Source organism: Scardinius erythrophthalmus, assembly GCF_964197995.2.
Source record: "Scardinius erythrophthalmus genome assembly, chromosome: 25".
Classification (NCBI taxonomy): Eukaryota; Metazoa; Chordata; class Actinopteri; order Cypriniformes; family Leuciscidae; genus Scardinius; species Scardinius erythrophthalmus.
This window is the reverse complement of record NC_138245.1, coordinates 19,312,695-19,337,603: the sequence shown is the minus strand read 5'-3', so window position 1 is coordinate 19,337,603 and position 24,909 is coordinate 19,312,695. Positions and strand designations below refer to the sequence as shown.

The 24,909-nt window shown below is 40.8% G+C and overlaps 1 protein-coding gene across 1 annotated transcript in view; it reads right to left on the bottom strand.

Annotated features, from left to right (window-relative positions):
* Window positions 1-24,909, bottom strand: part of foxp4 (forkhead box P4) — a 125,086-nt gene that overhangs the window by 56,013 nt on the left and 44,164 nt on the right. Inside the window, 1 exon segment of the mRNA XM_081358511.1 lies at window positions 7,041-7,130. Coding sequence (XP_081214637.1) covers window positions 7,041-7,130 — 90 coding nt within the window.

Genomic DNA, 24,909 nt, shown 5'->3' with positions numbered 1-24,909 from the left:
TTCTGACAAAGCTTGTAAAACTTAGAGGCAATCAGACAATAGGTGGTGCTATAAAACATGACAAATATGAACATTTAATGTGTTAGCATGTGTAATGGAGAAAGATGGAGGCAAATAAAGTTATAATGAATGTATAAACACCAGTCAGTCAATCTCAATGATCCATCTTTAAGCTCACCGGCATTCTGCAGGGTTGCTGGAGTGGGAGGGATAATTGAAAAAAATGACAAGGAGACGACTAGAGGAGACATCACACGCGGGCATCCATGCACACGCGGGACAACATCCTAGCGCTGTTTACCCCCGTCAAAAAGAATTACTCACCTCACCGATGGAGGACTGGTAGACTGCCTAACCGCAACCCACAGCTCACACTCTCTAATTCTCTCTCTCCTCCTGCACTAGAGTACCTGCAGTCTGCGCTGATGGCCATTATGAGCAGTTTATTCACGGGTGCGCTCGTGAGTCTATCGCCTGCGGGCTCAAGCCGGTAAACAAGCCGTCACATCTCATTTACACAACAGCGCCATTAATCGCCTCGCAAACCAACACCAAGCGCCGGGCCGAGGCGAGGCGAGAGGGAGACGGCGGGGAGGGAGGATAGAGGTTAAGGCTGGGGTTGTGGAGGCTTGGCGGGGTAAGAGACAGGGGCAAACAGGGAGAGAAGGGATGGAGGAAGGGTGTACCCAAACAAAAACAAGAGGGAAGCGGGAGATCAGATATGGAGAGGGAATTACTAAGAATGTACCACAAGAAAAGGGTTCAAGGAGCCGCTGAGCATACGAGATGCAAGGATCTCTGTAGGAATACAGTAAGGAGTGATCCGTGAGCTATCACCAATGTGTCCTTAAGGAAGACGCTTTCATTAAAATTTATTTTTGGATACATTTATATATTTATATTTATATATATATATATATATATATATATATATATATATATATATATATATATATATATATATATATATATATATATATATATATATATATATATACACACACACAAAAATGTGTTAATGAATTTTATATATTTACTTTTTTCTTATATACTTATACTCTCGTTTATATTTACTTCTTTTTGTATACATATTTATTTATATATTGTGACAGAAATACAGGCATATACAGTACATAATAACATATGTATGAAATAACCCCTTCAGAACCCTCAACATCAACCTGTCAAGGTGTAATGCCAAAATACACATTATCCCTTACAACCGTAGCAAACTGCTAGCAGTGCCTGACAACATGGCTGTTGTAAAGCCCACCAACACATCTAAACTGTTGCCTCTGTCTCCTAACTAGCCCTTATGATCACCTTTCATCTCCATTTCACCATATGACTAATGCAAGAATGCTAAACTGCTACATGCCAACTCTCCCAGCTACACTTAACCGTCCCCCATTATACTAAAGCAGAGTGTGTTTATCAACACATGAACAGGAGAACAAAATGCCTCCACTGTTCCACTAGAATAATTCCCTTCTCTTAATCCTGACAGGAGGGGGCAAGAGGTCACATTTCTCAGGTGGAAGCGATAAGGGAAGCTAGGTGGGGTTAGCATAAGGGGGGGACGGATGGGAGAGCTTTTAAACAGTCACACCGCCACCTTCAAAAAGCCTGGAAGATATTAGCCTGCATGTGGAGAGTGAAGGGTCACTATTGAGCGGGACGTGACGCTAAAGAGGCCTGTCATTTTAATAACAGGCCCGCTGAAAGGCTGCAGGCGCTGTTACCAGGTGGCTCTGTGATGATGATGTCTTCCAGGCTATAGAGCCCTGGTGCACACAGCCACCTTTTCACAAGCTAATTTGTCCCAAAATGATCTAAAACCTCCATTGCCGTCCATCCCCCAAAGTTACCCAATTACCTCCCACAGGTATTTATCATATTGCACTTCTTATACAGTACATGGTGGTGGAGCCTGCAGTTTTGTTTGTCGTGTGTGTGCGCGGTGTGTAATAAAAGTCAGCCACCGGGGGCTGCAGGGCTGAGCGACTCTAGAGAAGCAGAGAATTCTGGGCTGTCACTTGCTTATTTTCACCCAGTTCAAAGCTCGCGTCTGGGGACCGCTTTCTCTGACAGCGTTCGGACAGCATTCGGACAAATGAAAATCCGCCGTTGCGTGAGTGCCCAGAGTCGGGCAAGTTCAAGTGGAAAATCCCCCCACCACTCCATCTTCCATTAGTCCCTCGCTTTCTGCGGACGTCCCTCGCGCACACACATCTGTGGCTCTATCTAACGCCTCACTGCCCCAGAATAAAAATGACAACAAATTTCCAGTGGAACACAACAGAAGAGATGACTGGGGTGCGGAAATATAAAAGCCCATTATCGACCGCGTTCATTACACTTTTCACTCATGTTTCAGATCAAAAAATGGACTTTTACACTCCACTGCTCAAACCCAAACTCTGAAACGGCCAGCAAGGCCCTGGGTGTTTCTCTTCTTGCTCTCTCTCTCTCTCTCGCTGTCTTCAATCTGTCAGGCCTCTTGCATTCTGGGTCACCCTCTCTTACCCTCTCTCTTTTCAAAACAACCTCTTTGAAAAAAAAAAAAAAGTGCCAACTAAGCATTTCCACTTAATGGACAAAACAGAGAGTTTTCAAAAATAAAAGTTCACAAAAAGGGCTCCGTCCAGTATGGAGGGTCTTTTTATCCCCCATTGATGTGAGGTGTCTATATACGTGTCAGTTTCCAAAAAAAGCGCCAAAGAATTCTTATCAAAACCTGCTCTAAAGTGGCCATTTGCATGATAAGCGCTGCTTTGTTTTACCGCAATAAAGAACAAACACAAGAGGTAAATTTTCATTAGGGTCAAAGGACTTTCAAAGTTCATTCTGTAAAATTGATTCCAAAGTGCTTGACCACACAGAGGTGGAGGTTCCAGCTGGCATCCCCCATCTCGCCATCGGATCATCTCAATGTGGTCCTCCCTTCACCCAGTGCTACCGTGGCAACGCAGCCTCTCTATCAACGCTCAAGAGAAGGAAACTAATTAGCATGTCTCTAATGAGTCTTTTCTTCTTTTTTTTTTAATTAAACGAGGTCCTCAATAATACATGAAAAGAGGACACTTTTTCTTTTCAATTACCAACAAAGATGGGACTGAAGCCACGTGTGTGTATGTAAAATGGGTCTTTATAACCATGATACATTCTATGCCCTTTCCATCACCTTATACACAAAGATAAAAATAGTCCTATGGTGTGACAGATTTAAAAACGTGTGTATTTTATTATACTGCTAATTATAAAACATCAAATAAAATGAATGAAAAAGTACACAATTAAATAAACAAAATCAATTCCATACCAAACAACCATTTGTTTTTTTGTTTTTTTTTATTTAACCGGTTTAAAAAATAAATGAAAAAATATATCACAGTTCATAAAGTTTGATAAGAAATGTTTCCGAAGCACCAAGTCAACATATTAGAATGTTTTCTGAAGGATCATGTGACACTGTAAACTGGAGTAACGATGCTGAAAAAATTGTATTTTAAATTGTAACATTTCTATCATTATCATATATATATGTGTGTGTGTGTGTGTGTGTGTGTGTGTGTGTGTGTGTGTGTGTGTGTGTGTGTGTGTGTGTGTGTGTGTGTGTGTGTGTGTGTGTGTGTGTGTGTATGTATATATATATATATACATACACACATATACATATGCATATATATACATATGCATATATATGGCTACATTTATTTGATTAAAAATAAAGTAAAAACAGTAATGATTTTAAAAAACATTGAGGACTATAAAAAAAAGAGAAAGAATATTAGGCGAGAATGAGAGACAGGCAAATTAAGCGTTTAAGGAAAGAACATGTTGGTCACGGCCAAGGTTTTGAAAGATTCAGACAAAAACCTCAGTAGTGTAATTTCTGGTTTCATTGGCAGTAAAGAAGAGGAAAACTAATTATCAGCCACCAAAAGATTTCATTGTTTGTCACACCGCATTCAAATCTTCATAGGGAGCTTAACCTGACCAGCAGCCATTTTCTGTCGGGCTAAATCCATTGATTAGATTAAATGACTTTCTTGCCCTACTCTCCTTGCCATTGGACAACAGCTTCAAATACCCTGAACCTGAGGACTTAAAAAAAAAAAAAAAAAAAAAAAAAAAGAGAGTTGAAATAACAGCAAGAGTCTCTTGACGGCTAGGTGTCGAGCAGCTGAAGGCCTTTTCGTAATGCCATAAGTGGTATGACGCATCACTACAAAAAAAAAAGAAAAAAAATGCTATTTTTCTTGTTTTAGAGTCGAAAGTAACGGAAACCCTCCTCAGCGACATAAACAAGGGGTGGTTTACAGTCCCTAAATCCCTTTAGAAAAACTAGACACCGGGAAGGGTCGGGGCTGAGGGTTGATGCCCCGGGGCAGTATATGAGGAAGTGACACTACAAAGCAGAATCTCAGGGCTCTCCTTTATCAGTATGCAGGGTGGCCTTGTGCTGAGGTAGGATAGACTTCACCCCAGAAGCCCAAAAAGAGCCTCACCTGAGGCTCTATTAAGGGTCATGGGTCGACAGAGGTCAGTGGATCTGACCATAGAGTTGATTGGAAAACATCAAATGTGTATGTGCACGCCTCCTTATAACATCCAGCCTGAGAATATAGTGTAAATAACCTCTGTAAGTCCCTTTGTAGAGAAAACAAGATTAGCTCTTTTGTAAAACTTGTCAAAAGATGCTCAGGACTTCTGGTTGGCTGCTTTTCAGCAGTCAAAAGAGCCCACCTCCAAGTCAATGATATTCTGATCCCTATATACGCCTTTTTAAGTGTAAATCTGGTATTGTCTTCCCCTTTACACCCAAAAAGTTAAATAAAAGTAATATCACAATTCTGCTAAACTAATAATTTGAGACGCCATTCATGTCACATAGCACAAATGAAGAACGATAATGTGAACACTTAAGTTTAATACTTAAAGGGAAAGTTACTCCAAAAATAAATATGACGTGCTTTCATAACGTGGAACACAAAAGAAGATATTTTGAAGAAAGTCTAGTGACTTTAAATGTATTAACAAAACAAAACATTTGGAAAATTTTTTGTGTGAACTATCCCTTTAAAGTGAACTAAAAATAAAATAAAAGTGATGCTCACATTAGCAAACACCCCAATTGAAACATCAAAAGAGCCAAATCTGTTCAATAAGCCACATACATTACCAAAAGGTGCATAAACAAAAAAAGCAACTTGTGAAAAAAGGTGTTCTGATAAAATGTTCCTTTCATTTTCCTCTTCTTGACTTTTCTTTAGCTCAACGAGCACGGTGAAGCAAACTTCAGCCCAGGGTTCAATCTAATTAGTGTGGTTTGTTAATTAAATGAGTGCGCCACTAACGAGGTAACCTGCTGTTCCTTGATAATGTTAATTACCCTGAAGGGAAAACCTCTCAACACGGTCATTTAAACTGTCAGCTAGCATTCCTCCTGGATTATTGATGATTTGTAAAACACTGGGCGGCTCTCCCGCTCCCCTTTGCTCACTCGTTCACTTGTGCTCTCTACTTTTCACCCAATATGCCCGTATTGACTACATCCGCCCCTCGCTTCATGCTCGTGATTAGCGGTGGCCTTGTTCATCATCTTCTCTCCTCCATCTCCATCAGATTCAGGCTAAATAAAAAGTGCACCCTAATCTGTACTTACATGCCAGTCTGTGTTAGTCTCACAACTGTGTTAATGCAGGAAGAAGCATGTTTTCATGACTGTGATATCAAAGCTTTACTCTGGTGTACACACGCGAGTGCGTCTTGTCACATTTGACGGGTGGGCTAAAGCAGGCAGTTATCACCACTGCCCCAATTCAACATGGCAGGCATGAAGACTGTGTTTCTTCCCAACAGTAAGAAACACCAAGACAAAACAATACCAACACACATGTAAAATGCACAGTGTATTGTTAAACAAGAACTGATGATTACTTTGTAAAGATATCCTGCTGCACATGAAATGCGGACAAAAATATGTGGCCAATGCGCTCTCGTTTTAGTAAATTGTGGCCACGATATAATAATTTGTTCCCTCGATTTAGCAAATCATAGCCACATTGTACTCATTTGCTCCCTCGTTTTTATTTAACAACAACAAGGAAACAAATTATTATATTGTGTGCGCGATTTAGTAAAATGAGGGAACAAATTGTTATATTGTGCACGCGATTTACTTAAACGAATAATTAATTCATGGCCACTATATTCATATTATTTGATATTGTCTTTGGTAAAGCAATAATGCAAAAATTAACTAAACTTTGGTCTTGGTACTGATAGATCTAAGCTCTACACACTACTCTTTTCCCAAGATTCCTGCTCTAGACCCTGAGAGAGAGTGTGTGTGTGTGTGTGTGTGTGTGCGTCACGTGTGTGCGTGCGTGTGTGTGTGTGTGTGTGTGTGTGTGTGTGTGTGTGTGTGTGTGTGTGTGTGTGAGAGACCAGGTGCTACAGAAACGTGCACTCAAGCTAGAAATGAAGCTTGGTTTTTTTAAGTAGTGCCATTGTTCAGCTCTTCACTACAAAGAACCACATTCACAACTCTGCTCTTATAATAATATAGAACAGATGGGGGATGGGAGACGATCAGAATCAGATAGTCAAGAACTTTATTAGATGAATATCTGAGAAAGTACGACATGACAAATAGGGCTGGGTGATACAGCTGAACAAAAAAAACTGTTCTTGAAATTTGATGATAATCAAGCTTACCAACTTTTTAAAATGTTATATCATAAACATTGTGGAGCTAGTATAATAAAGCTGCCTTTAGGAAACTAAATGGCCTAATAAGAAGTGCATTTAATTTGTCATAATTTTCATGATGATGCTTGACTTGATAACACAAGCAAAATCATCATAAATACATAGAATATTTGATATACCAACCAACCTTAATGATAAAACAAAACAAACATGAAAGGAAAGGACAAAAATGTGATTTAGATGTGCATACGCTCACATCTGATGGTTATAAGAAGTGTATGTATGCTTGTGTTTGTGTATGTGTATGTGTGTGGCACTCGTACCTGCACAGGGCTCTGTTTGAGCTCGTTGCTGCTGGGGGAGTTGAGTCCTGTGGCCTGCTGGAGGATGAACTGGCGTGCTGCCTGGAGGGCCTGTGGACACGAGACACAGAGACAACACAGCGGTGAGCACCACACATACACACACCTTTGCACTCTGCTTACATTTCCTCAAAATCACAGGAGGGATACACTTAGCACTGCATGGTGGGCCCCACCTGTTTGCCAACCTGAGTGAGTGGGGCCCCTCCCTTACAGGGCCAGAAATGGGCCTTGCTTTCTCTTCAGACTGAGAGGGAGAAAATGCAACTCTGTAACTCTACCGCACCCTTTTTTTTCCTTTCTCTCACACTTCCTTAGATATTCTGTCCACTGTGCCGCCACGCTGAGGTCCGTCCCACATCATGTGGCAACGCTTCGCTACCCTACGAACAGATGACGGCAGTATTCGTTTGGATTTTTCAAACTGTACCCGCACAGGATCTTTGGTCCAATGGCAAAATGCGGCTCTCAAAACAAAAACACTAGGCAACAGTAAATCAGTGGGCAAACAGCTTTTTGAAGAGCGCCATCAGGATGCACATTTGCTTCCTGGCCCTGAAGAGAGAGAGGAAGGTTACATAGTAAATATTGATTTATGAAAGGGGTGTGTGTGTGAGTGTGTGTGTGTGTGTGTGTGTGTGTGTGTGTGTTGGGGGGGACTGAAAAAAGAAAAAGAAAAAAGACCTGACACCAAGCATAAATCCTCAGTCATACTTCGATATACTAACCGAAAAAAAGCTGTAAATTCCAAAAGTTTTAGACATTTTAAGCCAGCTTTAACAGTTCATCTAGCTGTAAACTCACTTTGAAGGCAAATCTATATGGTTTAACATTCACTGTCATTAGAAGCATAATTCATCCAAAAATTACAATTGCCATCATTTATTAACTCTCACGTCAGCACCATAAACATAGCATAAATGTGGTCCATACAACTCAAAATATATATTTGAAGTCTTAAGTCATACAACAGCTTTGTGTGATCAATTTTTGGACAACTGAAAATTCAGGATTAAATTACATTAAAATATTGTAAATACATTGTAAAAATCTTACTGACCCCAAACTTTTGAGCGGTAATGTACACGTATTGTAACTTGGTGAGAATCAAATGGCAAACCTATAGACAAATGAGATTTGAGAGCTTCAAAAAAGTAATAATACAATGCATGGGTCATACGGACAAATTTTCCGTGCTTTTTTTGAGCGTGACAACGGCTGGCCACTTTCTGCTATTGTTGTAGTGGAAAAAGCGGCATAAATATTCAGAAGTAAGTTTGACATAAGACACTAAGGCAAATGAGTTAAGTAAACAATGACAGAATATTCATTTGAACTACCCCTTTAAAACATGGCCATTTAGCACTGATCTGATATCAGTAATAGACTGATAGTGCTAATAGCCATTATATCAATTGCAGAAGTACTTACTGGCTAAATGTGTGGGAGGGTGCATTTCAAAGCCCAGTCCAGGACCCTCTAAATAAATGGTGCCAATCCATTTAAGAGAGATACACCTCTGTCTTTTTTATTGTAGAGGGGGTGGTGGGGGTTTTAGAGAGAGAGAGAGGGGGCCAAAAAAGGCGAGAGGCCCCCTATACAATCGGCACATGAGAGAGAGAGAGAACATGCAGTGGTCGGTGTGATGAAAACCATCTGCATCAAGAGCACTTGCTACTTTTGCTGAGGTCGCAATTGAGCGGCGTGCGCACACACATTCGCGCATGCACACACATGCTGTGCAGGAACCCCCCCACCCCCCTCCATCTGCACACATGACCTCAGCGGAGGGCTGGATAAGCTAAAGTGACCGGCAGCACCTCCCAGCTACGACTAGCTCCGAGACTACAAACTGATGGCATGTGGTGTGAATTACTTCGTACAGACGTGTGCGCGCACACACACAACCAGAGACAACTTGGACCAGATGGTTGTCTGGCAACAATGATCAACAATTGGACAAAACTGCCACACTGATTACCACTTTATTAAACTCTTCTTTGATTTTCATAAACACCATGATTATTTGGATTAAATGGTAGCAGTTTAGTGCACACATTTAATCCTAGGTAATTTACAGTGCACTAATTTAATGCACAGCCCCTTCAGGAACAACCAGAGGTTAAGTGCCTTGCTCAGGGGTGCAATGGTGATAGATTGTGATATCAGTAATTTTGCAGTGACTGGGTCACCCCTAAATAGGACCACCCCTAAATTTGCGTTTCCAGTCTAGAGCCTTAACTATTAGGCTAAAACCATCTTAGATCAATCTCATACCTTCTTTCTGGGACCATTTCCTTATATTACAGGAATAGTTTACCCAAAAAGAAACATTTTATCATCATTTACTCACCCTCATGCAATTTCAACCCTGTATTTTTTTTTCTCTATTGAAAGGCAAAACTAAAGGCTAAGCAGAATGTCTGAGCAGCTCTTTTCCATACAATTAAAAACTCCAAAAAAGCACCATAAAGTTGTCATAAAAGTGGTCCATTTTACTTTTTTTCCTTTGTTCTGCACAACAAAAAATTAGACAACAGAAGGGCAGAATGTCCAAGTGGATCTTTTCCATAAAAACAAAACAAGAAGCTCTAAAAAGGACAAAAAAGAAAATCATAAAAATTATTCATAAATAACAAAATAAAGAAAAAAAGCATAGAAGCAACATAAAAGCTGTCCAATACAATGGTAATTTATCAAATGGCTTTAGAAGGCTTAAAATATAGTACACAAAGTGTATGCACTGCTTTTATTTTTTGTCATTGTAAAATCACTTCTAGGAACTTTTATGATGGGCATTTAACCTAATATCTAAATTTGTGCTGCACTGAAAAAAATTAAATAATTTGAGCGTGGAAAGACATTTTCTAAGCTACAACAAGTCCTAATGTGTGAGAAACAGACAGGGATTTGAAAAATTAGAAGCAGATGTAGTACACAAGCTGTATGGACCGTTTTATGATTTTCTTTTAATATTAAAAATATGAAAAATTATTAAATTTTTGCCATCTTTTTTGGTGCTTGTTTCCGTTGTGTGGAAACGAACTGCTCAGAAATTCTTCCTAACATCTTGTTTTGTGCTGCACAAAAAAGAAAAAAAGTTTGAAAAAGAGTTTGAAATGGAGGGGGGGGGGGAGAGACCAAAAGGAGGGTGAACCTCTCCTTTAAGGAGAACGGCACAGTACCTAGTGAAGAACAAGTGGTCAGCATGGCTGGTCTTAATCACAATGCACTCAGGACCGGAGGCTGGTGACACTAAACTGGCCCAGAATGAGAGCAACTGGGGCGGCGGGTCTCTCTGAGCAACAGGGGAGAGGCTCCGTTCTGTGGCTGGAGAATCTATTGAGTCTGACTTGCCAATTTTATTGCTTTCACGAACAGTGGAGGTTAAAAAAAGATTTGGAGTACAAACAGGGGGGAAAAAATGCTTTATAACTTCCATCCATACATCTAAGCAGGGAGTGAAAAACACATCCAGATTTCAAAAGGGAACATGAGTTGCTTCTTTCTTCTCGCTCACCTACTTTCATCTTATCTCTCTCTCCCATCCACCCCAAAGCCTCGTGCAATTCGCTGGTGAGCGCTGCACCTTTAAAGAAAATATGAGGGAGGCCGCGGCTGGTCGGGTCCAACAACAGTTCCATTGTGCTGTTGAGTTAGACAGGTTTTATTGCAGTGCAGGGCGGGCGGTAGGACGAGCCAGAGCGAGAGTGAGAGCGAGTGAGAGAGGGGAAGGGGAGGGTGAAGAGGTCAGAGCCCAGCTTGGCGGCCTTAGCAGCACAGTGTGTGAGTTCTTCTGACTTGTCATCGGCCCCCCCCGTAAATCAACACTCCTGACATTGCCTTTAATAACAGAGCATTTTTTAATTCAGCAGGGTCGTTTGGGGGGGGGGGGGGGGAGGTTGGGGATTGGGCTGGAGGGTGTAGGGTGGTCAGAGGGGTGGGTGTAGGGAGATTTAGCAGGGGGCTCCCTCTTCTTCCCTTTTTTCCCCAGTCTTTCTTTTCCTTTTTTCTCTTGGCTCTCGCCCTCCCCTCTTTAACAGGCTTCAAAAAAAAAAAAAAAAAATGGCTGACAACTGGGTTTCTTTTCTTTTTGCAGGAGAGAGGGAAGGAGGGGGGCTTTTGGGTGAGGGTCCATTATGGGAAAATAACAGGGAAGAATTCATTTTGGCATACGCACGTAGAACGACTCGCTCTCGTTCTCGCAAAGTTGTGACAGTCGCGTCCGTGCGCACAGATGTGCCAGCGTCCAATAATAATATGGCAGATTAAATTTTTGAGCCGTTCTACGACGGACGTTCCAAAACAACGCAGTAAAACACACAAACAGGGGTGATTGCGCGCCTCTTTCCTGGATGTCCCAGCTTCTATTCATTACGCTCAGGTTGCTTAAGTAAACACGACTGGGAGGTGATGAATCGGAGCCCTAATCCGCCTGTGTTTGTGGGAGTGAGAATGAGGGAGAGGGCAGAACACGGGGCGCTCTCTCGCTTTTTCTCTCTCTCCTGTAAATCTAAACAGTGAAGTCGGCTCCTCCGCGGACAGGTGGGCACCATATGCTGGAATGATCCATCATCACTGACAGAGAACCATTGTTGATGCCTGCAACGTCCCCCCACAACCGCCCCCGTAGAAAAACAGAGCCCACGGTGGGCCGTCCATGGGTGTGGGTGGATGGCGGCGAAGTGGTAGGGGGGCCAGGGTGGCACGAAGGGTCAGAGGGAATCATGTTACTGGAGTTGGCGGATGCAGAGCTGAAGACAGACTGAGACTGCCACTGTATGCTGGGAGAAGCTCAGGAGATATTGATGGAGACGAGGGTAGAAAGAGGCAGGAACAAGAAACAAAGACTAATCCTTCATATAAGAGTAACGTGGAGACATAAAAAAGGAAATGAGGACAAAAGAGAAGAGAAAAAATAAAATGAAATTAGAATAAAAAATTTTTTAAGAACAAATGAATATGGACAGTCAGTTACTGTAGACAGTCTTAGATATGGTTTAGATCTCTTCTGAAACTTAAGACACATACTGAGCCTTTAACTTATCTCTACTTAGAAAACAAATTAGACTTTCTCAGAAAAAATCAATTTAATCGCATTGCATTCTAGGAGAAACATTTGAGATATTAAAGAGATGTAATTTTGTCTTTCCTAGAGGTCTGTCTACATCAGCTTTATGAAACCGCTGCGGGCCACACTCGACCAGTCAAACCCCTGCCTCTGTGCTGACCTCCAATCAGAGTTAGATATGATGTGCAGTTATTTATAGTTTGCTAGTGAGGACCCTTTTAGAAGAGGTCAACGAAGTAACAGTGGTGGCCTCCCTCAGGGCCATGCCGCTGCGTTTTTAATTCATTCTTAAATAAACCCCTGTCAACATGCTCCACTTACACTCTGGCTTCTACTGCCAAATGGCATATTTATCCGCACTCGAAGCAGCTTTGAAGAATTATGTCACACATTGTGACTTGACACAATCATTTGTTTTATCTTACACAACTTCTTCACCAACAAAATATATATTTTTTATGATATTATAAGAAAACAAAAAGCAACACAAGTTGCTCTTTCATAGCTCAGGAGACAAAATGGAGTTGTCCACAAGTTGTCTTTCATTGAAGTATCAAACTTTGCCTCAGATGTTTCTCCTAAAATTCCTTAGGATAAATACAAATAAATTAGATAAATGTTGATATACATTAAAATTAAAGTAAATTGGAAGAAATTGATGAGAAAATGTAATATTTGTATTTTAAGACTTGACAAATATTAGCACAGTGTGAGACTTTCTTGAGACTACTAGAGTTTTTCTCAGGGGAAAATCTGAGCTCTCCATATCTCATCGCGTTAGGAACAATTAAATAGATGTGATTATTCTTTCCAATGGGTTATTATAAACAAAGAAATTAATTATATAGTCTAATAAATGTCTCTCGTAGTGCCATTTTAGACTAAAGGCAAATAGGTGAGGTCAGTTTTCTATTAAAATGAGAAAAGAAAAAAAAAGCATTTCAAATGCACTCTGTAATTTGTTCTCACTGTTTAGGAAAGCAACAGGGTGTGCTCTTCATGCGAGTAATGTTACCTACCTCATGCTACAAACGCACGCATGGACAGATGTGGTCAGACACTCTACAAACAAACCCAAACACACCACAAAAAGTCTATTTTAAGGGTGTGAAGACAGAATATTTCCAATTTGCAAAATAGCAGTTCATAAATAACTAGCCAAAGCTTATTTTCCCCTCACTCAACATCAACGGTGTTTAAGGCGGGACTGGAATGTGAACGTTTAGAAAAAAAACATCCTGCGTCGCACCGAGGGGAAAAAAGAACCAAACTTAACCTTCTTTCAGCAGTACAACCCGGGAGGACTTGTTACACTCGGGTGCTTTTGTTCAGCATGCACCCTGCATGATAGCCACCTCTGAATCAGGAGCGGAGAGAGGAAGACAAAGGCACCCTTTTTTTCCCAACCGGTGCCATTCAACCTTAAAGGAAAAGTAAAGCTATGCCAAAAGCTGCTTCTTTTGAGGTTCGGGCTTGATCCTCCTGGAATTAGGAAGTTCAGCTTTCTCCTTGTAATGTGTCTAAAAATGAAGACTTGAGCTGTTTCTGTTTGCTTGCATTGGATACGAGAAACAGAAGAAGAATGGGGGGGGCCGAGATGAAAGAAAAGTTTCACAGATGTAATGTAAGCCGTCATCCAAAACGTCACTCATGTGAGGGATTTGGCAAAAATAATCATACCTGCTTGTACAACCTCTTCAAGCTCTGAGTAACTACAGGCGCACAATGCGCCCGCTCCTTTCCTTTCGCCACTCCTGACGGCAGCCACTTTATTACTCACGAGTGTGACAACTTGTGGGATTGCTTTGTATCTGAATGGCATATTTACGTGAAGTGTGGCTTTCGGTAGCAGTTGCTTGTAATGTATCAAATGCATCACTGTCAGCTACCAGAGGAATCTGCCACCGCGGATGTGTTTGTCCACACAATCGAAAGAGTTACGCACCGTCGCTTATGGAGTGTTGGCCAGGCCAATACGAATGTAACTTTCCAGAGAGACTATCCGTGCCGATAATCGCTAAAGGATGAATTATTGTTTGCCAGAGATCCAGACTTACTCTATTTTGATGCTGGAACGCTCCGACACAGCTGGTGACCAAATGAGCTTCGTCTACAGCGGCTGCAAGCAGACATACTGGGCCTGTTAGCAGCTGTCCACCCCGGGCTACAGGACGAGGTGTGGATTGTACGACAGGATCGGGTTTACAGGCCCGGGCCAAGGTTTCGCAGATCTTAACTTGGTCCCCTTGACTCATTACAGTCGTAGCCTGCAGTGCTGTCCAATTTCACGGTGGGTTTCAAATAAACTGCACTTCTGACCATATTTCTCCCTTTTTTCCCCTCTCTCTCGCTCCTTTTTGGCCCAAGCTGGATTTAATTTGCCACTTCCTGTTCCATCATGCGGTTCGCAGTCACTCGTCACATTTGTTTTTGTTCAGATCCATTAGAACACGCATCTGAAAATGGCAAAATCGAGTGAATTATTCAATGCTGAAATCATCTGAAAACACCCGCCGCTGTCCCTTTTTGCCATTTAATGTAATGTTTCCGCAATATAAAGGCTATAGCAAAACCTTAAAATTTAAACAGCTACAGCAGACTCCCATCGGCCATTAAAATAAGGAAAGGGTGAATTGGAGCCAAGGCAATAAAAAAATAAAACTAAGGGAGGAAAAAACTTCAAAATATGCTGTAATGTTTGAAAACCCTGACCGCTTTCGTTTTTTTTTTTTTTTTACATCCTATTTTTCACAAAGGGGACCTGTTTGAAACTTGCTGCCTCTGCTGCTTTCCAGATGTGCGTTGCTCACCTCTAAGTCCCCAAAAATGTTAAAACAAAAAGCCTGCTGGAAAAAAAAAGTAAATATGGACTGCAACACGATAGCAGTGGTGTTTTGGATGTCAGAGAGATTTTGTTTTTGAAAACTGTGAAAAAGATTGTGAGGATTGCATGGCTGTTGAACCCATTTGGGGAAGGCAAACAGTGAAAGAGGCTCAAATGAGCTCATATGTACCTGGTGTCTCTCTCTGCAGTAACTTATCCCCATGTCCCATACTGAAAGAGCAAAAGAGGAAGTGTAATCCACTATGGCTGGGCTCTCTGGGCATCATTATCTCGTTGTTGGCACCGTGAGCTCTCACTTTGTAGTGCTGAGGACCACAGCATTAGTGAGAGTTCAGCATTGAGACAGCTCGGGGAGAGAGAGAGAGAGAGCTCGGAGAGTTCAGGATACGGGTCGTCTCAAAATCCTCCAGCCTCGGCAGCCGCACAGCCGGCTAATTGATGGCAATTGCACGGCAGTTTTGCTGTGGTTTTCTTAACACCGCCCTTCTGGCAGCCAAACAAAGTTTTACTTGATAGGGTTTCAACCTCTCTCTGCTGTGCGGACTGCAAAAACTAATAAGCAAAAATGGACTTTCAAGGTCTTGTCGCATTTGAGAGCTTTTCAAGATCTTGGAGTGAGTCTGGAGGGATGGTTCGGGGTAAAAGGAAGGTGTTGGGGTGTGATGCGAGTCATGGCTTGAGTGACCTAGCCCAATGGGACGCCGTCCAAAGCCCGTCCTCCTACACACATGCTAAACAGACTGACCTGGTCTCCATGATGAGGATAGCGCTAACTGGCAGCAGGGCTTCCCATCTAAACCACACATATGGAACGCATTTCTTTGTTATTATTAATAAAGAAAAAATTAATAATACACACTCGGGATGTTGCCAAAAGCAAGAAAAAAAGACATATGCGGTGTATTATTTAAACAGAGGAAAACTTGAAACTGCTTGCTTGGAGAAGAACAAAAAATAAAATAAAGTTCATGCTTTTAGTCTGATTTTGATTTTACACCTGGTAGTGGCTAAAGTGATACTGATCTTTAGAAAAATATCCAAAAGGGATAAACGGCACATTGAATTGAATTGAAAAAGTTTCTGCCATCTGTGTTTAAATGGGAGTGGGGCGGTTTTGAAGAAGAGTTAGGAGGGAATAAATCTTACCGAGAGGAAACGGAGTGCAATGAGGCCACGTTTCACATCTTTAAGCACAAATACCAAGAGCGAAAGAGAAGAAACAACTGTCGTGTCCGAATAGGACACTTAAAATCCCCTATAATGATGCACAATGTGAATAAGATAAAGCAAACACACTTTCTTTCAGCACTGTGAAAGCAAACCTTCAACAAAACCGAACCAGCTCCAGGTTTCACATGTTCTTCATCAATATTCAATTACATCAGTAGCATCAATCTATATCATCAATCCGTGTCACTCTGCACAAAGCGGCCTTCATCTCGCTTCTATCTCCACCCTTGGCTATTAAGGAGAAGAAAAATAGAAACCAACATTCTCTCTCTTCTCTTCTCCAACAACGCCTCTCCCTGTTGACTTTAGTCTCTTTTTAAGATGGCAAACACAAAGAGCAAGCGGAGGCAAGCTAATTAGCAACACTTAAAAAGGGATCTGGCTTCATTGTTTGCAGTCCCTCGCCCTCACCAGTTACCAGGGCAACAACTTTGAGAGTGGTGCTGTGCATATTTCTTTAGCTTTTTTCTTCGTCTTTTTGTTTCCCCTGGGGGTTCTCCATTTTTTGGAGCCTGGAGAGGGCCGTTGGGAGGACAGAGATGGAGAGCTGAGGGGTCTCTTAAGCCGAGTGCAGAGCGGGGGCTTCTGGGATGGCGTAAGGTTAGGCCTCTGCATTACACAGCACAATACAGAGTTCTAAGTGGGCATTGAAGGCAAGGAAATTGGGCTTAGTGAGTGCGTAAGTGTGCACGTGTATTCAGCTTGGTTAAAAGGAAAACTTCACCTGTATCAAAATCATATGACTATTTTCCTGTGGAACACCAATTTTTATTTTATTTTTTATAATGGAAACATATTGTGACTGGGGTTCCAAAAAGCCATATGGCTAATTTACATACTTAAATTTATCATGTCACGTTTGATTTGGTTAAGTCAACAACTTAAATTTCAGGCTACTGCTAACACAAATCTATTGTTTTGTTTTTTTCAGAAAAAAGTTTGGGATTGAAAAGTTTTTTATTTTTATTTTCTCTGTTTTTGAATCTCTTCTTGCACCAAGGCTGCATTTATATGATCAAAAATACAGTAAAACAGTATTTATTTGAGTCTTTTGGACTTTTATGGGGGGGTTGGTCTTTTTTTTTTTTTTGGAGTGTGACAACTTGTGGTCACAAAATGCTTTCACTATGTGAAAAAATCAGCTTGAAAATTCTTCAAAATATCTTATTTTGTGTTTTGTCTAAGAAAATAAAGTTATAGGGGTTTGAACCGACATGGTAAATTTGTGATTTTTTTTTTTTTTTTTTTGAGGAACTGTTCCTTTAAGAAATTAAAAGTGGCACCAGTCCTTGACAATTTACTCTTTTTCTACCTCATCTGTTGATTAGAGCTGATACAGCGAAAACACATGCCAATTAGTGTCACTTATGGCTGTTTCCTGATGTGGAGTCCAGTAGGAAGTGTACTGAGGCTAAAGAAGCCCTCCCTCTGCCTCGCTAACTCTCCAAAACTGAAATTCCCTCCCTTGCCACCCTCCTCCTCCTGCCCCTCATTCTCTCCATCCTTCCTCCATTCCTCTCTACTTCAACTATTACCTAAATCTCCCCCTCCCACTCCTCACAACTCTCTCCGAATCACTAAATCCATTCTCCTGCCCTATTTTTTTCCTGTCCCCATCCTTTTCCTTCCTTTTTCTCCTCTCCTCCCTCTCTCCCCAGTGGTTTGTCAATCAGCTCTGAGGGAGTTATACCTCCAAATGCCCACACATTAGTATCCAGCTGAGAATCTTTCATAATCGCCATGGTGACTAGAAGAAGGTCAATGCTTGATGTGCTTCAAGCACTGCCTATGAACTGCCCAGGCCGTGGAAATTACAGGCACAGAATAAAAGGTGGCTTTGTGGCACCACTTTAGACAGTGGGACGTAAGTGTTTGTTGGTGTGAATCTATTATGTTTGAGAATGTTCGCCAAAACAAGAGGCTAAATGAGGGCTTGTAAGTCAGAGGGCAAAATATGATGGAGAAAAATTAGGAATAAAACTGTTTTCTTGCCGCAGAAATTACACACTCCACCTTTAATAAACGTAACAATCTTTGTCAAATGATTATTTTTCTTTTGAAAAAAAAAAAAAATTAATAAACCGAGTTAAAAAGCTTAAATAAATGAATGAAAAATAAATAAACCGGAAACATTTTGTGACCAGGGGCTCCAAAAAAGCCATATGGCTCATTGACACATTTAAATTTGTCATGTCAAATTTGGTTTGAAAATATGCCAGATTTTCAGTCAATAACTGAAAATCAATTTCAGGCTACTCCGAACACAAATATATGATCTATTTTCAGAACTCTTTTAAAAATGGATTAAATGAAATATGATGGAGAAAAATGATAAATAAAAATTTACAGTGATATTTTTCTTGCTGTTAATTACACACTCCACCTTTAATAAAGTTCACAACCTTGTAAATCAACAAAATTAAAATGCTTAAATTTATTAAAAAATGTATACATTAAAAACAAATGCATTTATTAAAAACTAATTAAATGAATGATCATAAAATAAACAATAAAAATAAACAAACAATTCATCCCTCCATCTATACATGTACTGCTCTGATTCTTTCTAACAACATGTTACCAGAAGTCATTTCACATCTTGTTGTTCTCGCAATTATTTCCATATGAGTTTGTGATTATTGTAAATGTGATCTGTGTTGGGTGACAGTACTACTGTGGTCTGGCTATGTGTGTGGAACTGATCTGAGTCCAGCTGTGCTGGCAGTCCTTCTGAGATGCTCTGGATAGACAGACGCACTGGATAGACGCAGGAAGAGGCGACTGTGTGTTGCCACAACTGCTCCTAATGTCTCCATACACAGAGAGAGAAGCATACCAGCACACACACGTATGTAAATGCACACTAACAGCGGCCCTCTTTAGCCTTCTCAAAGGTTTCCCTGGAAAAGCCATAAATTAGTTTTATTACCCTCCCATAAATATGACATTCCCACATTCCAGAATTAGGACTCCACGTGTGAAAAAATCATTAGATGAAGAATATGAAATATCTCAGATCACATGTGAAATACATTACACTTCATATGAACCTTTACTTTTAGAAATGTGCATGTGTAACCAATCCAAAACAATACATTTTTCGAGAGCAAAAACATTATCTAGGACCATTATCAAGATAAACCCACAGACACATTTCCAAGTTCTTATTTTCTTCATTTCTGAGAGCATTGAGCGAAGACAACAAAGCAAGTAAAGAAACGTCCTCTCAACTACTTTTTCTTAACCATGTAAGAGGCTCAAAGCCAGGCTAGCTTTTCAATTGTACAGCAGGAACGTTGTACTCCAGCACGCCAGAGGTCTTTTTTTGGAATAGCTGCGGCATCTATTGAGGTCGTCTACAGATGCTAGGCAACTCAACGCCCTCCCTTAACGCCTCCCTCTCAAACCCCTTGCACCTCCATCACCACCAGCGTTTTGTGACCAAGCTTGACCTTTCTTCTTCACTGACCTCTTGTACAATGAGACGGGCCACAATTAAAAGTGTGGAATGCTTTTAAGGGATGACACCTTTCAATGGGCTGAAAATGTTCGATTTACTGGATGTTATTAAGCTGGCTTCAGGCCTGGCCCCCATCACCTTGCATCCTTGTCCAAAAGGGATATGATCCCTGTATTTAAGACTCTCCCTCCCCTCCCTTTTTGTTCGTTAGACTTAAGCTGTTTGAGGGGAAGATGAGAAAGAGCGGCTCTCTACGTGTCAGTCGGCCCAAGGCACTGTGACCGCTGACACGTTTGGCTGCAATTGGTCAAATGAGCTTCATTTCACACGGAGGACGTGATATGGCCATTACTGTCCGCCGAGTGCTGAACAGAAGGCCGTTCCCAACAGTAATGAGACGGGAGAGAGGCCAAACACCCTGACTGTCAAAGCGTCCAAACTTCCTATCTCACCATGCTTAGCATTTTACACGCAGAAACCCAATTAGAGCGTCTAGACTACCTCACGGGTACCTATGATCTGCCATCAGGACAGCCAACTCAATATGGCCTATCTGTCCAGACATCTGAGATCTATATGCCTTTATCCACTCTTTCCATCTGCGGCGTGGACAGTTTAATTAAAGCTACCATTACGACCAATTTGCAGAGTCCATTATGGCCTCTTAATGGTGGACGGTGCCAGAGAAAACAAAGAGTAAAGCAAACGTCACACGGAGACGGGTAATTCTGAGTTGTAATAACATAAAAAGTGGGGGTGGGTTATGATACAATGACCACAGGAAGAAAAACCATCAAGTGTCCCTCACTATATAGACCAAGGACAAGAGAAAACACAGAAATTGTTAGGAACACTTATGATCCAAATATAACCAGTCAACATTAGAAAAGTGTCAAATGACTTCAATTTTCAAAATCAACTAGTTGGTGTGTTGCCTGAGCATGTTGTTGACTTTTCGTAATCTGTTTAAATGGGCTGGTTTTTATAAAAAAAAAAACAACTGACAGGTGACCACTGTGACCCATTCCTCATCAAACCAAGTCTTTTTCCAAAAGAGTCAAAGAAAGTCAAAGTGAGTGGAGAGTGAGAAGAGGAAGTGAGAGAGACAGTGAAATCATCTGCCATCTCCTGTCTGTAGGCCATCTGATCAAAAGAGCCATAGCTTTACAACGATGTGGTCTCCATATGCACCAGCTCCAAACCATAACCAATGTTAAGCTGTCAATGTTTGTCTATTACTAAGAGTCTGGCTGCCTGTTTCTCTATCTATCTCTCTCTGTTGTGTTTCACATCTCCATTTTGTGCTACTCTTTCTCAACTCTCCACTAATTAGGGAAGCAGTTGCTTGTCTTCTCACTCCTCCTCATGAGAGTTTAACCCAAAACTCAGAAGTGGTAAAAAACTGATCTGAATTCATAAAGATCTTACAACATCTACACACACATAAAAAGATCCTAAAATCATCCTATTTTATAAATCAGAGTTTGTCTTAAATTCAAGCGCAATGTGAAAAAGTGCATCAACTCCACCTACAGAACACATATAATAATATTAATGCATACTGTGATTGTCTATTTATCATTACAATTTAATAAACAATGTTGGATTGTTTTATTTAATGGTATATATACACAAGAGCAAAAAGTTTGTACGCATGCTCTTCAATTGGCGTACATAATATTTTCACTTTGCCTTTATAAATTCCGATTGTAGGGTAAAATCCCTTTACGAGCGCTTTATAAATGAGACCCCTGATCCCTAGAAATTTAGACCCAATTATTGGCGTTCTGAACCTCTTTATCGTCCACCAGGTAAAAAACGTATGTCCAATTGCTCATATCTATATCAATGGTGTCACTCATAGCAGGATGAGTTGTGATGAAGAACTTTAAGGGAAATTGGTTCTCTTGATACTAAACCACATACTAGTAGCCAAAAGACGGGCCACATGGTGCTTCAAGAGAGCTGGTCTGGACCAGACAATGTTTTTAACCTGCTATGCACCATTTGGGGCACATTCAATCTAAACGGTTGCTTTGAAGCGAAACCACAGATCTTCTGTATCCCTAAAGAGAGCGAGAGAGAGATAAGACCACCCTATTAAAGAAAGCGAGGTGCAGCAGAGGGGTCTGTCAGGGCCACATCCCCATGCCCAGGCCGAAGTAGCTGTAGACTGGCTGTGGAGCGGGACCATTTGAAGTGAAGAACACTCTAGGGATTGAAAAACAGAAAACCCTTGGTTGGATTCCTGGCTTTGTGCAACAAGAGGATGAAATTCTATAAGGACTCCACTAGTGTGCACTCTTGTTTTTTTTCTCTACCTCTCCTGTCTTCCTTTTTTTTCTACAAAGCAAAGGGTTTTGCTGGTCTTGGGGTTGTGAAGCAGACAAGAAACATTCCTCAGGGGGGCCCAGGCGCCCTTTCTTGACACATCTCAGCGTTGCACTTTCTCTCCCCCCCTCCCTCCATCCCTCCCTCAGTTCCCTCTCTCCAACCACTTCAGCCCCACTTTCCCCCTTCCCTCTCAACTCTTTTCTCTTACCCTCTCTGACTCGGCTACTTCGTATCTGTCCGTACCCACAATCCCCTCCTCTCCCGAGATGCCTGCCTCCGTTTCTCTGACTCAAACTCATCCCGGTGCTCTCTTTCGCTACTTCGCCATCTCACCCTCCCTCTGCTCGCATTCTCCATCACTCTGCTGGGCTTCTGTTTGTTTGGTAAAGACTGTTGAGTCTTTGACGTCTGCAGATGCCTGTGATTTCTCCCAGGCTCCCGAGGGGCCCAGGGAGAGAGTGCTTTGTGCTCTGACAACACGGGTCTGCAAAGAGGGAGCTGGGACTGTTTTTCTGCTCCAACGCTTCTTGGCAGGGTGTTTAACCAGTATCGCTGCACTGTGCCGCTTCCAGGTGAAAGATTTGGGCTTGGAGGAAGAGACTAGACTAGACAAACAGAATAAACAGCGAAACAGAAGTGCATTGACTTAGGTTAAGGGGATGTTTTTTTTAATGTGCATTTTAATTAAAAAGTGTACAGCTTTGGTCAACTCATTGCATGCACCATTTATGATTATGTGTTTTTTTTTTTTTTACTTTTGCAAATATTTTTACTAATTATGTATTTTATTTTAAAATGATTATTTCTAATTTTAAGCTTTTATTCTAAAAAAATATTAGTAATTATTGTGTTTTTAAGCTTTTAAACAAAATTAATCAAATGTTATTGCATAATTATATTTAAATTTAAGCTAAATAATGTTTAATTCTTTTGTATATTTCTTATGTAATTATTATATCTCTTTAATTTACAACTTTTCTGTTAGCGTCTCTATACATTTAATACAATATATTTAAATGAATACAACCTCGTGTACCTGTACAATGACAAAGAGCATGACTCGACTTAAAAGTTTGACATCTATCAATAAGCCGATAAATTTACACAACATTTCAGTGAACGGGGCTTTTGGAAGAATTCCTGAAACATCTCATTCTCTTTCAATAATTCCCTCAGTTTCTGCTGGGAATCATAGTGACCCGCTCCATTAAAAAAAAAATAAAAAATGAGGAAAGCAGAGCAAGACATTAAAACTTGATAAATGACTTTTTAGGAGGTTCTGCCATGATAACACTTTACTGCTTGCTTTGCCATTTTCAGAGCCTTCCTCATTAAAGTCATTTGGCTTCAAGGCCAAACGCTCCATTCATTTAAAATCAAATGAGGGAACTTGATGAACTAATTCATTCATCAGATTCTTATGAACAATGGCTATCTGAGATAGAATAAAGGAGGCAGATTTCTATGGCACTGCCACCCATGTCATAAAGGGCGCATTGCATCGCTTGCTAGCACAAAACTTGCATCTCGCTTGAAGAATAAGAAAAAGAGGAGTGAAGAAATGAGAAGAATATTTGGGATATCTCTGTGGACAAAGAGGTTAGGACATGGAGGAAATGTCATTCAGTGAAACTTAAACATTTTAAAGTCACGGTTTTAATTTGGTCTAAAAAACTGAATGCTGAAAACATCCAGTCACAAAGTCTTTTCATTGTATCTGGATGCTGATTCTGAATAAAGTGACTATAGAGGCGGAAAAAAAAGTGAATAAAAACATTTAAGCACTAGTTAATTCTCACATTTAATGATGTCAGGAGTTCAAACAGATGTCCTGGGGACAGTATATTGGTTTTTTTTGTTGCTTTTCTTTTTCGCTTTAGAGCGACTCAGATAACACCAAAGTATGTTTAAATGTTTAGAATTGCTACTGGAAGATGAGCAGGTGTGTGGAGCCTCACTCCATAAGGCTGAAGGCCATGTAGAAATAAAGTACACCTACACATTAACACTGACACAGACATGTACACACACTCACTTATATGCCAGCAACCACATAATCATTATTAGACAGTGGCTTACTGCTTTTATACCACTGAAGATCTCTGTGTGACATATTTTATACGTACATCAAGTCAAACTTGAATTGTTCTGGAATGATTGTTTGAAAACCAAAAATTCAACCTATAACATTGACTAAATTAACTGCTACTGTTCTGACATGCCAAAGAGCCAGCTATTAATATAATGTAGTTACATTTTTAAATAGTCACATTTATGAGAAAATAAGTAACAATTGTGAGATAAAGCAATTGTGAGATATAAAGTCACATTGTGAGGCATGAAATCGCAATTGTTGCAAAATATAAGAAACAAAGTCGTGATTATGACAAATTCACAAATCCTCAAACAAGACTATAGAGACTCTCAAATGGCAGTTTAAAACTAGACAAAAGCTTTTCTTTTCTTCTGACCTGCAAACTGTGACATAATTATCCCAGAGTTATAGTTATGCTGTCACAGCTTAGTATACATATGAATTATGAAAACCGTGATGTAAAATGCTTTGGACGTTACTTTTACAAGGAGCTACTGCTGCCACCAAAGACCAAAAGTATGGGTCAGTGTGGCAGAAGAGAAAGAGTGGGAAAAGGAAAATAAAGAGGGACAGAAAGGAAGGAAAGGAAGAAGAGAGAAAGAGTGTGGCATTGAGGCCACGGCGGCCGTATGTTTGACATTGGAAATGGTTTAGAGCAGAAGGAACTGGCAATTTCTATCTCTAATTAAAGGCTTTGGCTCACATGACCATGTACAGGTGCACCAACACCAGAATGCAGAGCCATGAAGAAAGGCCTCCTTGTGTGTGGTGAGGCCATGCTCGCTCAGCGGGAGT